The sequence below is a fragment of the Aotus nancymaae genome, unplaced genomic scaffold (assembly GCF_030222135.1).
Source record: "Aotus nancymaae isolate 86718 unplaced genomic scaffold, 86718_ANA_hifiasm-v0.15.2.pri h1tg000012l, whole genome shotgun sequence".
NCBI classification, from domain to species: Eukaryota; Metazoa; Chordata; class Mammalia; order Primates; family Aotidae; genus Aotus; species Aotus nancymaae.
In genome coordinates, this window is record NW_026988423.1 from 22,387,755 (window position 1) to 22,402,748 (window position 14,994).

The 14,994-nt window shown below is 49.7% G+C and overlaps 1 protein-coding gene across 3 annotated transcripts in view; it reads right to left on the reverse strand.

The window, feature by feature from the left end:
- The window catches only part of DSCAML1 (DS cell adhesion molecule like 1), a 373,161-nt gene that overhangs the window by 354,647 nt on the left and 3,520 nt on the right, over positions 1-14,994 (reverse strand). For all 3 annotated transcript variants that reach the window (XR_010342409.1, XM_021671177.2, XM_064375453.1), the window contains exon 2: positions 1,445-1,762. Coding sequence is in view for 1 of the 3 variants with exons in the window: in XM_021671177.2 (XP_021526852.2) it covers positions 1,445-1,762 (318 nt within the window). In the remaining 2 variants the exon portion in view is untranslated. The remainder of the gene's footprint in view (positions 1-1,444; positions 1,763-14,994) is intronic.

The window sequence follows — 14,994 nt, forward strand, 5'->3', positions numbered from 1 at the left end:
CAGGCCTCAGGGCTCCTAGCCCAGCACTTGGTGTTGCATGAGGGGTTGAGCAGTGGGAAGGATCTGCTCCTAGAAAAAGTCCATGGGGAGCCCAGGGAGAAACTCAGAGCATATCTCCGGGTTCTGAGAGCTCATGGTCTAGCCCCAAACAAACGGATGGAATGAAGCAGAGCTCTCACCCACCTCGCCCCTACACATGCCCATTCCCAGCTACTTTAAACCTTGCTCTTATGAGAGGTGTCCCTAAGGCAAAAGAACCCAAGAAGTCAGAGCAGGTCTGTCACCACATGCTGGTTGGGACACCTTTCCCAGAACCACTCTCCTCGGTTGTCCCAACACAGTCCCCGGAAAAGAAGGCATGCCCTAGGCCTGGCACCCTTGCAGCAGGCTGGCTCTCTAAGTTGAAAAGCTCTTCTAAGTTGAAAACCATTCCCAAAACTTCACACTGCTTTATAATGAATCTGAGACCCACCTTACCACTGATTATAACACACCAATGTACCCTGGTGTCCTAGTGAAGAATGGCTGATCTAAGCTATCCCCTTGGCCTCCTGACCTAATCCAGAGAAATGGGACTTTTTTCTTAAAATAGACCACCTGAGAAACCCTACTTCCTTGCCCCCATCTACTCTTCCAAAGACCAAAATCCTTCACTACTAAAAGTCTTCCATGATGAATTTTACCAAAATGCTTTTTTACACGAGATATGTTGTACTCAGACATTCTCTCAGCAGTACAATGGACAGAGAAAGTGTGGTCTCATTGCATGACAGACAGCTGTGAGAACAAACGACCTCCCACCACACACAACAGTAGGCGTAAATCCCACGAGCAGAATAGTGAGCAAAAGGGTCTAGACGATACATTCCGTCAGGCTCCATTTGTATACAGTTCATACATAAGCAAAATATCTATATCTATACTGTTAGAGATCAGGATAGTGGTCACTCTTAGGGGAGCAGTCTATGAAAAGAAGCTTGAGGAAGGCTTCTAAGGTGCTGATGTTGTATTTCTCCATCTGAGAGTTAGTTGAACTTTGTAAAATTTCATCAAGCTGCATACTTACAATGTCTGCACTTTCCTTTATATATTATATTTCAATGAAAGACTTCAAGGAAACTTCACTGCAGTCTTTCTATAAGTCAGGGGCTGACATGAGCACCTCATTTAAATGAGCATCATCTCATTTAACCATCACGTGTAGTGATATAGAGATAGGTACTTGTATTCACTTTGCAGATGAGAAAACTGAGGTTTAGAAAGGTGTCTCTTATGCCTATGGACACACAGCAAGTGGTACAACTAACATTCAAAAGGGAACAACAAAATTGTTCTTAAGTGAATGACTTCTTGCAAGCCCCCCTGAGCATGTCACACACATATCCTCAGAAGGACGGCACAGTCTCCCCTGTCCCACTGGGGCAGCAGGCGTCTCATCCCTTACCTGCTTTGACGCGGATGTTGGGGCTCCGGATCTTGCCGGCAGCGTTCTCCGCGGTGCAGAAGTAGTCATTGTCGTGGATAAAGCTATTGAAGGCGGAGGGGGAGAAGGGGTAGAGCTGCAGCGTCCCGTTGGCATGGACGTGCCGGATGTGTGGCACGTCGTAGATGTCGTCCCCCGTGGCCAGGTACCATCGAAGGGCCGCGCTGGGGGAGCCTGCGGCCGGGCAGGGCACCACCACCCCCACAGAGCTGGAAAAGGTCACCTGCTGCAAGGAGTCATTTACAAAGTAGAGGCTGGTGCCGACATCTTCAGGGCGGGCTGCAGAGGAGGCAAGGGGAGAGACTTGGTTAGCATGGGCTCCGACAATACCCACATAAGCAACCAAGGCTTGCGACAGCCCAGGCGCTCATTCACCAGACCTTCAAGCATCAGTCATTCAACAAGCACTTACTGAGCACTGACTACATACCAGGCACTGGCAAAGGTGAATCAGAGACAGTTCCCCATCTACAGAAAATCGCAGTCTTCTGGCGTGGAGGCTTACAGCCTGTAATCCCAGCACTTTGGGAGGCCAAAGTGGGTGGATCACCTGAGGTCCTGAGCAGCTGGGACTACAGGTTCGCAAGCCTGGCTAATTGTTGTATTAGCCAGGCTTGCGCACCTGTAGTCCCAGCTGCTCAGGAGGCTGAGGCAGGAGAATCACTTGAACCTGGGAGTCTGAGGTTGCAGTGAGCAGAGATCTTGCCACTGCACTCCAGCTTGGGCAACAGAGCAAGACTATCTCAAAAAAAAAAAAAAAAAAAAAAGAGAGAGAGAGAAAGAGGAAAGAAAGAAAGAGAAAGAAAGAAAGAAAATCCCAGCCTTGCACAGGAATGACAACAGTTACAAGTTTCATCCTCTATGCCAAGCCAAGTCCACCTGGAGAGGCTGCCACTCACTCTGTGTTGAAGGGTCCAGAGTCATGATCATGACATCCACACATTGGGAGAAACATTGAAATGCTTAAGTTAAAAAAAATAGTTACTGAGAACCTACTATATGCAGGCAAGTTTATACTCATGACCTCTGTTCATTTCCACAACTCTTTGAAGAGACAGTATCACCCCCTTTATAAATCACCCATGTTATAAGCTGAGAATAGTTATGGAATTTGTTCAGAATCACACAGCTAAGTTACAGAACTAAAATGTGAACCCACTGCTCCTAAAGAGGACTTCAGTGTTCTTTCTACCATTCCACAGATGAAAGTTGTAAAAGGTCTCAAAACCATGCTCGAGATAAATGGCTACAGGAGCCGGGATGCTCTCCTGGAAGATGGAAGACTGCAGGAAGGAGACCTTAAGGGCCGATTTGGGAAATGCATTGCCACAGAGGACTGAATGAGGACCAGCAGTAGAGTGGGTGGATAAGATTTAGACTCGGGGCAAAACATCCAGCTTCTAAACCCAGCCCCGACACCATGTGATTGTGCAATTCCCTTCCCCACTCAGATCATCGGCTCCTTCACTTGGAAAGTGGAGGAAGAGGATGGGCAAGACTGCAAAGATCCCTTCCATTTCTGGCATGGTGCCATTCCAACCCTCATCCACAAGGGAGAACGTTCTTATGGTTACAGCTGGCAGTGGCAGGGCCACCTGACTGGGAGGACTGGCCATCTGTTCCTCTTAACCCATCATCAGGCCTAGATATTTCCTGCTCTTATCCCAGCAGCCCTGAATGTTGGAATCAAGGGGTGCTCCCTCCTGAGGAGCCTGTCCCTTTAAGAAATCCACCTCCCAGCAAGTGGACACCAACTCAGAGGAAGAGAGGGCCGGGTCCCAGGTCTCCAGCTGGAAGCCACTCCCTCTCCACCAGGAAGATCAAGGAGCAAACAAACCACTCCGCTGCTTGTTTAAAGACTGTTGCAGGGGACCCAACTTGACCTCAATTTCCACAACTTTATAGGATGGGGGAGGGCCCACATCCGGCGGTATTAATATTCTTGGCTTAACTCTGAGCCGAGCCTCTGGGGAGAATATACCAGGCAGCTCGTTGAGGAAGGCCATTAAGCCTCATTGGTCAGAGCAATTCACATCGTCTCATAAAAAGCGGTGATGAAGCCATTAGCAGACGTGCTGGAAAACACATTCGTGGGCTTCTTGCTGCGGTGTCAGGAGCGTCCTCTTAGCAGCAAATGCATTTGCTGTCCCCACCGGGCACTGCACTCACAGCAGCTGAAAGACATTTTCTTGGAGAGGGGAGCCACATGGCCTTGCCATCCTCCTCCTCATGCTGCCTCCTTTGTGACAGTCACAAAGTTGTGGTCGGAGCAAGTCTCTGCACAGGACCCTCAGAAGCTCTGGAAGCATACCCAACTTGCCATGGCAAGGGTGTTCCCCAGGAGCATGAAATCGTGCCATTTCACCAGGCAGCAAACTGAGGCTCAGGAGGTTTGTCGTAGAATATACACTTAGCAGGTCCCACTTTCAAGACTCTGCTCACTTTCTAAAAGACTTCCTTACTGACATCCATTCAGCAAATATTTGTTAAGCATCTTCTGTGTGCCACGCACTGTTGTTAGGGACTTTACTTATATGGCTTCTTTTAATTCTCCCAACAACACTAAGAGAGATACTATTAGTATCCCAGTATACATATGAGGAAACTAAGACACTGAGAGATCAAAGCAACCTACCTAAGACCACATAACCAGTAAGTGAGGGCACTGGGATGCAGACTTGGGCAGTCTGACCTAGAGTCACTGTCTTAACCATTCTGTGATGTATGACCACAGTGTAACCACTGTGGTAATGAAGAGGGGACCTTCACTTCCCCCAGACACAACCTGGCCACCAACTTTCATTTTCAGCTGGCCAAGAACACACACAGGCACACACCCATACGTGCACATACACGACACACACACTCCTCCTGGGAGCGGTGTCTGTTGGATTCTGGGCATTCCAGACACTACTTAGCTTTTGGGAGCAGGGACATTGCTTCGGGGCCCTGGGTGTTTCCTGAGACAACCTCATTAATCAGGCACTCTCACCCTGGCAGCTTCATGGATTTGGGAGCCAAAATCCATCACGGTACAAAAAGACTCTATATTGTGCCTGCAAATGGATTTAGGAAGCCGAGAGAATCCTGGACAGGGAGGAATTCAGGAATTGATTCATGGGAGAAGGTAAGTAAATTCTTAAGGCTAAGTACGATGTAGCCCTCTGTGATGATAATACCTCCAGCAATAATAAGGGCCACCATCGGCTTCATTGTCAACTACAGGGCAGGCTCTGTGCCAGGTTCATTCCAGATACTGTATTTATATTACACGGATATTACATTTAATCTTCATAACTCCCTTGGGGGTGTTATTATTATTATTTCCATTTTACAGATAAGGAAATTAGGACTCTGAGAAGTTCACTAAGTTCCCCAAAGTGATACGATGTGCAAATGCCGGAGCTGAGACTAGAACCCAGCTTTGCCTCACCTCAGAGCTGGGGGATGCACCTGCCACTCTACTGCAGAAACACCATGGAAGACAAGTCGAACCACAGACTATGGTTTTTCAGGCCGGGTACCCTTCCCACCCCTTCCTCCACCCCAACCCCATTCCAAACACACATTCCCACTCTCCTTCTCTCCTGGCTGGAAATCCATTCCACTGTCCCTCCTCCTGAGACAGCCCCTTCCCCAAGCCCCCTTTGCTCCCTCCAGGAGCATCAAGCACAAGGACAATAGCCTTCCTGCACTCCGGGGCTTCAGATCTTGCTGGAGCCAAGGACACAAGGTTCCCAGCAACTACAAATGGGTAGATTTAATTGATGAATTGACTGAGATTGTCCAGCCACCTGTCAGGGCTGATGAAAAGGCAGATTTATAGCAAAAGGCAAGGAGCCTCATATTTCTCCACCCTGGGATGGGAGCTTCTGTCTTCTGAGTCTGGGGGAGCAAGGGAGGATTAGACACACCATTCATTCTGCGTATGGCTCTGACAGTGCATTACCATTATGAAACATCACCCTCAGATGTAAAACAATAGCATTTTGCACTTACATTGGGTTCATATTTTACCATCACAAGGCACCTGTCAGCTCAGGATGCAGAAACCCTTAAATAAACATTAATTTAGCCTCACCCTACCTGCCAAGAGAAGGGAGCGAGCAAATACATAAAGAGGAAACTGAGGCACTGACCAGCAAATATCTCAAATCTCTGCTATGTACCATGTTGAAGGCTGGGCAAAAGGGCAGCAGTGAGTGGCCATAGAAGCAATGGGTGTGCTCAGAACTCCAGAGACAAAACGGGGAGTGGTAGAGCCTGATGTCCTCACTCTGGCCTCATAGAGTCTGGTATGGTCTTTACAGCAGGGGCTTCCCCAACCTTCTTAGATTTATTTGAATCTTCAGAGCAGTGACAAAGCCCCAGCAAGCTCTCAGAGGAGCCCCCCTCTCCTCTCCCCTCCTTTCCCTTCCCCTTCCTTTCCCTTCCCCTCCCCATCTTCCCTCCCCTTCCCCGATGAAATCTGATGGTCCATGGGTTCACCCCTTACCTGCTGTGTGACCTCAGGCAAGCCACTTAGCCCTTCTGAGTCTCCTTTATAAAAGGGCGGGATGTAACTGGACCATCTTAGCTGCCTCCCAGGGCTACCAAGAGGGTGGAATGGAATGGGGCAGTTCTTGATTCCCCATGAGGATATACTAATATGAGAGATGGGGATTGTTCATTCTCCCTGTGGAGTCGAGGATGCCTAAGGTTACTGCAGGGATGAAAGGGCACAGCTCCACCCTGGAGCCCTGCAGAATTCCAAGCCCTCTCCAAACCCAACTTCCTCTTGGCTGACTGCTGCACCCTTCAGTGTCCTCCTTCCCCAGTTATTTCTCATCCAGGGACCAGGGAAGATGCTCATTGCCTCAGCAGATATTTACCAAGCACCAGCCACGCGCTGCACCGCAATATCCCAGGTATGGTGGGAGGCGTCAAAGACAAGGAGAATGGCTCCACCTTCCAGGAGCTTGTAAAGGGGATGGGGAACAGGAAAGGGGGTTAAACAATAGCACCAGGCCGTGTGTGAGGTGGGCCAAAAGCCAAGGGCCATGGGGAGGGAAGGGGAAAGCTATTCAGCAGCCAGAGAAAAAGCACTGGGAAGAGGTAGGAGCTGAGCTGAACTGGAAGACCTGGATAGGTGGGACGACAAGAGGAGGCACTCCCAGAAAAGACAGCCCAATAACTGTGGGTGAGGCATGCATGTTGGGGGACCCCGTGGGAACCTTGCAGGCTGGAGCACTGGGTGGGCTCAGGGAGAACAGGCGAAACCAGCTGGATTGAGGAGTTTGGCCCTCAGAGGTCAAACACAGTGGGGGTCGAAGGCAGTGGGGATATGGGGAGGTTCGCAAGCTTGGGGAAGCCAGATTTGGGGTGTCCAGCAGTCCCTGAGAGTGGCACCTGAGGTTATCCAAGTCCTTGTAGTCTTATGTCTAACTTCAGTGGCATCGTGGCTGGATATCCATTTCCCTAAAGTCTTATGGGCCTAATGCTGCGGAGTCCTCAAAAGAAAGGAGACTAATATTTACGGAGCACCTTCTCTGTGCCAGGCACTAGTCTGGGGCATTTAATCCTCACACAAAGGTATGAGGTGGAGGGCCCGTTAGTCTCATTTTATTGGTGAGGAAAAGGAGGCTGAAGGAGTTGATATCTTCTCCAAGATCCTACAACCAGGAAGAGATGGAGTCAAAATTCAGCTCCGAACCTGAGCTTTTTCCATCACATCATCGAGTTCAAAGTGTGGGCCCTGATGAAGTTTCTCCCTCACGTCTTCTTTCCAGGCTGGTCCCAATTTGGAAAGCAAATCCCCTGACAGAGACTCCTCCTTTCCCCTCCAATCCCAGCCACTCCCCGCAGCTCTTTCTTCCCTCTGCAGACGGAACCAGGCATGTTTACCGAGAGAAAGAAGAGGAGGGGAATACTTCATAAATAAAGAGAGAGACACTCAGATCAACAGCAAAGCCTCTTCTGGTCAAAGGGGGAAATGGATTTTTAATGGAAAATGGAAGTTATGGGCTTGGTTGTCATGTGACAGACGCCCAGACTTAAACCCATTTAATCTTCTCTGCCGTTTAACATTGAGCGCCACCCCGATGCTGTGTTTCATAAAACAGGCTCCAAATTGCTAGGAGATTAGAAGTGTGGAAATAGCACAGCAATATTTTTAAACCAGAAATCGCCCCCAGGCATTTGGGCTGCCTGCTCCCAGGGTCACCGCTGAAACCTAAGTATCCATTGCATTGAGTCACTCCTTCGCCCTCCACCACTTGGGCGTCAGGATTAGTTTGGCAAAGGGAACTCGAGCCCCATGTATGCGACCCCCGGGGGCTCCCACCCCACCTGCCTGTGTGGGCTAGGGGTGTCTGGCTGTAGTTGGAGGAGTGGGCTGACTGAGGTTGCTCTGAGGTGCACACTGAATGACCCCCATGTCATCATCTGTAATCAGCATAAAGGACAACCCGAAGGACTGAAATATTAATGCCTTGCCACCTCCACAGGGAGGTGAGTCATTTTGTTCTTTTCCCTTACAATATTTACTCTTCTCATTCACTGGACTTTTCATCCAGGAGTATCTGCCAGCACAGGCCCCTGCAACACCCCCTCAGAGACAGGCAAGATCCCTCAGAGGCAGCCTTACCCGGGCATGGCAGACATTTGTAGAAGAGGGAGGTAGATCTTCAGGGAAGCAGGGGGCAGGGGACAGGAGGAATGGTCAGGGCCCAGGGGGCAGTAGGTATCCTCTCTCCTGAAGGACCATTAGCTCCCTGAGGCGGTGACTGTCTTCGGTCACCACTCTGTCTCCTGGGCACATACTGGGCACTCAGCACAGTGGTGAAAAGCCCACCCTCTGGTGCCAGGCTCCCTGGGTTTGAATCCCTACTCTGTCACTTACAAGCAGTGTTTGTAATCCCAGGCAAGATTGCCTCGCCTTTCTGTGCCTTGGTTTCCCCATCTATACAAAGAGGGTGACAAAATCTACCTCAAGGGTTGTTATGGTTGGATGAGTTAATATATATATGAAGAGGCTTGGACAGTTTCTGGTGTACGTAAGTGCCTGGTACCACTTAAGTATTTGTGGCTGTTGTTACAAGCATTATCATTATAGCAGACAAGCAGTAAGTATTTGTGGGAAAAGTGAATCCTTGTGTAACAAATATTTACTGCCCGGCTATGACGATAATAATAATAACTTAAAACTGTGGTTCTCAAACATCAATATGCATGAGAATCACCTGGACAACTTGTTAAAAATGCAGAGCCTTAGATAACAGAGTCACCAAATCTGTCGTAGGCCCAGAAATTCTGAGACTGGTGTCCTCTGTCCATACTCAGAGTAACAGTCCTTTGGAAAAGTTGATTTGCCATCCTGGATTTCTATATTTCCTTTCCCAATGACAGACAGTTGTCATCTGCTTGGCTGACAAGACCTTACCACCACATTAATTAACTTAATTTGGCCATCAAGTTAATAAAACAATAGTGGTAGAATCAATAGCAACAGAGCATTGCAATAGCCACACAGCTTTTGCTAACTCCCAAGCCTTATGCAGAGTTCTTCATGCAGATATGAGCTGGAGAGATTTCTCGGATTGATTTGCAAGGTTGATTACTTCACTGTATTTCCACACAAAGGTTTTCACGGGAGATGTATTATGTGCCTTCACTCTGCTTGTTCTCATCCCAGAGCTGGGAAAATTGGATCCAGAGAGGATCAACCAGTGGAGTGATCCTCCTAACAGCTCACCCACCAAGTCCATTCAAAACCCTGAGGAGGACCAGCCAGACGGTGTCTTGCTGCTTCACCAAAAACCCTTTATGTTACATTTGCATCTTGGAAATAGTCTGAGCCCCAACCCTGGGAAGGAGAGGGTTGAGTCTTCCAGACAGAGCCAGAGCATGTACCAGGCAGCCTGAGCCGGTATGGTCCTTGGACAAGAGGGAGCCTGGGCCAAGTCCCATGCTCTCTGCCCTTCTTTCTTTCTTTCCTTCTTTCTTTCTTCCTTCCTTTCTTTCTTTCTTTCTTTTTTTTTCTTTCTTTCTTCCTTCCTTCCTTCCTTCCTTCCTTCCTTCCTTCTTTCCTTCCTTTCTTCTTTCTTTCTTTCTCTTTCTTTCTCTTTCTTTCTTTTTTCCTTCCTTCCTTCCTTCCTTCCTTCCTTTTTGAGCGGAGTCTCACTCTGTCACCCAGGCTGGAGTGCAGTGGCACTATCTTGGCTCACTGCAACCTCCACCTCCTGGGTTCAAGTGATTCTCCTGCCTTAGCCTCCTGAGTAGCTGAGATTACAGGTGCCTGCCACTACGCATGGCTAATTTTTTGTATTTTTAGTAGAGACGGGGTTTCGCCATGTTGGGCAGGCTGGTCTCAAACTCCTGACCTCAAGTGATCTGCCTGCCTTGGCCTCCCAAAGTGCTGGGATTACAGGCATGAGCCACTGCACCTGTTCCCATCATTTCTTTTTAGCATTTATTTTGTGCCAGGCATGGTGGGAAGCCTTTTTCTTGCATTATTGCACATTTAATTCTTACAACAGCCCTTGATGTAGCTACTGCTCAAGACCCCATTTTACAGATAAGAAGACAGGATCTTAGGTCAAATAATTTCCTGGTGTTCCACAGCTCGTAGTGGCAGAGCTGCATTTCACAACTTTCTGCCCAGATGTGTTGCTCAGCAGGCACAGGACAGGCTAGACTCAGACCGTACCCCCCATGATGACAGCACACTGTAGGGGGATTTTTCTGACAAAATAGAGCAATTGGGTATGACAATTCTGAATTATTTGGAACTCTCCCTGTCATTAGATATTCCATCCCTGCTCCAACTAAATGCCAGCAGCTTCCCACCCTAGTCATTGAGATGGCTCAAGAGCACCCCCCATTTCCAATCCCCATGCAAGACAGAGCTCAAGTATCCTCCCTGTGTCCATCAGAAACATGGTGGTTTTGGTGTTTGTTTTTAAGATTCTTAGCACAAACGTGGTTTCTGTGACCAGCAACCAGAAACATGCGAGGTCCAGTGAAGACGCAGCTATCCTTCAACCTCCAAGGCCCTGCACCATCAGCTCCAGGAGAAGTTATGAGCAACAGCTGACTGTTGGACAGACTCTTTAATCTTCCAGCCCTTTCTAGACAGGGCCTGTCAAAGGAAGGTCCCTTATGGCCAAAAGTTCTTCCCAGGGAGTCGGCTCAGACAGCACAGTTGTCCCCAGAGAATCCTAGATTTAGATTGTTAATGCTTGAGGGACTTAAGAGATTATTTTGTCCAATCTCCTCCATTCACGAGGCCTAGAGAGGTGGAGTCATTTACCCCAGGGACACAGCTCACCAGCATCCTGGCTGGGGCTACAGTGCTGTCTCCACTATTCTCTCAATTCTGGTCAGAAAACTGCTGTCAGAAAACTGGCCATTGCGGAACTCGGGAGCACCACGAAGCACCGAAACAATGTCATACGAGGGTGCATCAGAGCAACTAGGGATGCTGTGTGTCCAGAGGAGGGGCCTCAGATGGGCAGGACATCTGCTTACCATAGTAGAAGGGCTGCCAAGCAGAAGGGGCTTTGCCTTGCTATGCGTGGTGACATCAGGACCAGTGAGTAGAAGTTCCAAGACCACCACAGGGTTTGACCTGTTCTAAGGATGAGCTCGGTAATAGTCAGAGCTGTGTGGTGGGGAACGGGCTGCCTTGCAAGGCAGGAGTCTCTGCTGCTGGAAGCGCTAGTGCAGAGAGAAAAAGACACTAGGTGGGAAAGCTGCAGAGGGAATCAGCCTCTGATTAGGGGACAGATTCCACATCCTTAAAGACGCCTTCCAACCATGCAAGACTTTTACCATGGTGATCACCTGAATCTCCCTCTCCCACCCCCAAAGCAGGGGTCCCATCCTCTCCCATACCCCACAACTGCCAGAGGGACCCCTAGAAGCAGGGTGTCCACCAGCCTTGACTCAGCAGAGTTCTCAGGGATTCCAATGAGTGCAGTGACCTTAAATGAGGTCACACAAGATGGGACTGTGCCTACTGCTCTTCCCACAAAAGACTGAATTCCCTGCAGGGAGAATGTCCCTTTGGGGGATTTGGTCCAGAGGACTACGGACCACCCTTACTTCTAAGAACCTTGGAGGGGAATGAGAGGAGGGAGCAGAGGTAGGCTTCTTCCCACTCCCGCCACCACTGGGGCCACAGGGGATCTGCCAAGTTTGCTCCAGGAAGACTGTTGCCAGCCTGACTGTGCCTCATCAGCTGTTCCCCATGATGCTGAAAAGCAAAGCTAGGAAAATTCTCCATATGTTGGGGCCCATGGAGGGAGAGACAGCCACAAACAGCTGCGAGACCTTCATCGTTCCTGTATGATGAAATAACAGTAATTATCTCTCACACTTCAGCAGAGCATTTATAAGGCTAAAACGGGTTTGCTGTGGTTTTTACATGTGTGTGTTTATATGTTGCCTCATTCCATACACAAAGCACTGTCACATGATGCACATTGTTATGCCCCTCACTCTTATGTATGCACATCCATGGTAACATCCGCTCTGTAGGATAGCCAGGACGGGGTAATTTGGTCCATTTTACAGATTGCAAAATAAAGCCACATGAACCATTAGGCAACTTGCCCAGGTAAGACAGGCAGAGCTTTGGTTTCTAGGTCCATGGACAATGCTCTTTTCAAGACACACACATACACTCTCATTTCTTTAGAATCAGTTTAATGGATATGCAACTAACTAGCATTTGAATAATTGTTGTTAATGAAGATGGTGACCTTGGAAACTGTCAGTGCAAGCATCCTGTAGGGCCAGGGCTGGGGAGTCGTGCTGGGCAGCTGAGTGCACGAGGGGAGCAGCAACTGGAGTGGCCTGCGTGGTCCCCAAGGCTAATGCTGTTCATGCTAAAGCAGCACCGGACAAACATCTGTTTAACAAGGCACGCAGGCTGTTGAGCCCACAGCCTCCCCAACATGTAGGAGCCCACAGGCCACAGCCTGCCATAGGCAGCACTTGACCTCTGGGTCACATGCTGCTTCCCCGTGACAGACTGGGTCATGGAGGGAGGAGCAGTCCCAAGGTCACAGGCTGCAAGAGTGTTCTCTATATGCAAAATGGCCTGAAAAACAGAGGTTCATCTCAGCAGGGAGGGACACAGAAATACATCCAGTGACAGTTATGACGGCTGGCTTTGTGAGGAGAGCTTCCACAAAGCTTTCTGGCATGAACTCCAGAATAGCTCTTACTCTGGCCAACATGGTAGGGATTTAACAACCAATCCCAGCCTTCCTTTGGCAGATATGACACTAGCCTTTGCCTTGCCTCAAATCCAAGTATGGAGCCAGCCTCTGCCCTCTTCATTTCCACTGATGGCCAGGAGAAGGGAGTGTGCTGGGCACCCCAGGGAAACCCAGGTGCCCACGTGGCCTCGGCTATCTTACTGAAGGAGTCCTGAATGCCACCCAGCAAGGTGATGCATGGACGGAGTTGACGCCCCCGTCCTGGCCACTACTCGGTCTTTCTTATTGTTATAAAGTCTAAGCCAGTTGGCTTGGCCAAAAATGTGGCTGATTAATTCACCTGCTTAGGGAAGAATCTGATGATGCATTCTGGAGAAGGGGCAGGGAGAAGAAAGTAGAGGCAATGCAGAGAAAAAGCAGAGGTCTAAGTTTATTGAGCACCAGCTATGTTCTGGCTACTTGATACGCATTATCTTCTTTAGTCCCATTTCGTAGCTGAAGAAAGTGAGACTCAGAGAGGCCCAAAGTCACATGGCCAGTAAGTGCAGAGCCAGGATGTGAACGAAAGATTTGCCTTGACTCCAAATTTCTACCGTACTAGTGGGTTGCAACCTTTTTTATTTTTCATTCTACTCCAATATATGAAATTAGATAATGAATAAAAGCTCTAGTTGAAAAAATGGCAGTGGGCAGGGGAGACTGGTGCTTGAAGCTCTGCCCTCTGGCCCTCCTTCTCTCTGCCTCCATCCATCCCCTGAGGCTCCACCTCACCCCTTAGACCTCCACACCACATCCTTGGGAAACCTCTGTGGGCTCTGGTGGACCAGGCCCCTCCTGGATCAGTAGATGTGCAGAAAAATATCTGGGAAGGCCCAGGGTAGTATCCTCTTAGGGCCCTAGAAATGCAGACAAAACCATTCCCGAGGCCACACTCCCACTGCAGCATCCTAGCTGGCTCCCTGGGAGGGGCACTCAGCTCTCGTGAAGTGCTTGCTCCTTGAGCATCACTCCAGGCTCTTGACACACCCTTCCTCAGTGACTGCACTGCCTGTCCTCCCTCTGCCCCACCAGAACCAACTCACATACCTGAAGCTGCCCTAAGGGAGGTGGAATGAGAAGCCAGTGCTATTCCTCTAATCTCTCTAAAGCCACAACCACCTCCCAGGCTAGGTGTTGATAAATCAGGAGGGTGAAAGAACATTCCGCCTCACTTCATACCCCCACCCCATCAGGCACCACTGCACCACCTGCTGATGGCAGCCCTAGGCACCCAGCTTCCTGCATTCTAGGGGTGCACCCACCAAGAAGCTAATGTGGGCCCTGAATTTCTATAGCTAGTTCACCCCTCTCTTCACCCTCTTCTTCCTACAGCATGAGAGGAGCAACCCACACCCCAAGTTTGGTCTACCTTAGGCTGTCTCAGCCCACTGCTACCCATCCTACCCCAATATCCCCAGGGCCACTGTCTGCTCTTGGATATGGGCGGTAGGAGCTCTGGGGCTGCCTTGCCAGATGGCGAAGCCAGTGCTGAGCCCCTGTAGGCCAAACTCTAAGAGACAGAAGCATTACCAACACCAGTTCTTCTCCCAGCTCCTGCCCCACCCTCTTCCATGCAAAGGGGACGCCACTGCCTGGCTGCTACGGAGGCTGAGATCAAAATGCTGCTTACAGAGGGCACGGCTTTTGGCCTGGCTAGGTGAGCATGCAAATACATATGCAGATTATATGGAAATCGGGGGCGTGTCCTCGGGTTTCTGGCACCCTGCCATCGCTGCTGCCTATAGCTCACCCTATTCAGGCACCTGAGTACCCACTAGAATCGATGGGGCTGGGAGCCGAAAAAGCACTTCAGGAACTGGGGGATCTTCTCTCGACAACTTCTAAGGTCCCCCAGAAAACACCTCCTCCAAGATCATGGAAGAGGGAAAAACCTCCCAGCCTGGGCCTCGTATCTCTGCAGAAAAGCTCTCTAAGCATCTGCCCTCCCCTCTCTTCATCAACAATTAAATCATCCTTCACCAGCCAGAGCAGGGTACCAAGCAAGTCGCAAGGATGGAATTCTAAGGCACAGAGAAGGTCAGGAAGGCTTGAGGTCTGCACCCCTCTGTCATAGGCTAACAGCCCATAGGATGCTCTGGGCAGACCTTGGTCCTGTGTCTGGGGGCTCCCAGCCAGCCTGTCTGGGGCCTGCTCCCTGGGCCAAACCCCTATCTGCTTGCCCACCTCCTCTCCAATCCTCATCCTAAGAAAACTAAGCCTCTCCGGCCAGTCCTCTGGGATCTGGTCAACTTAAGCGCTGTCTTTGGG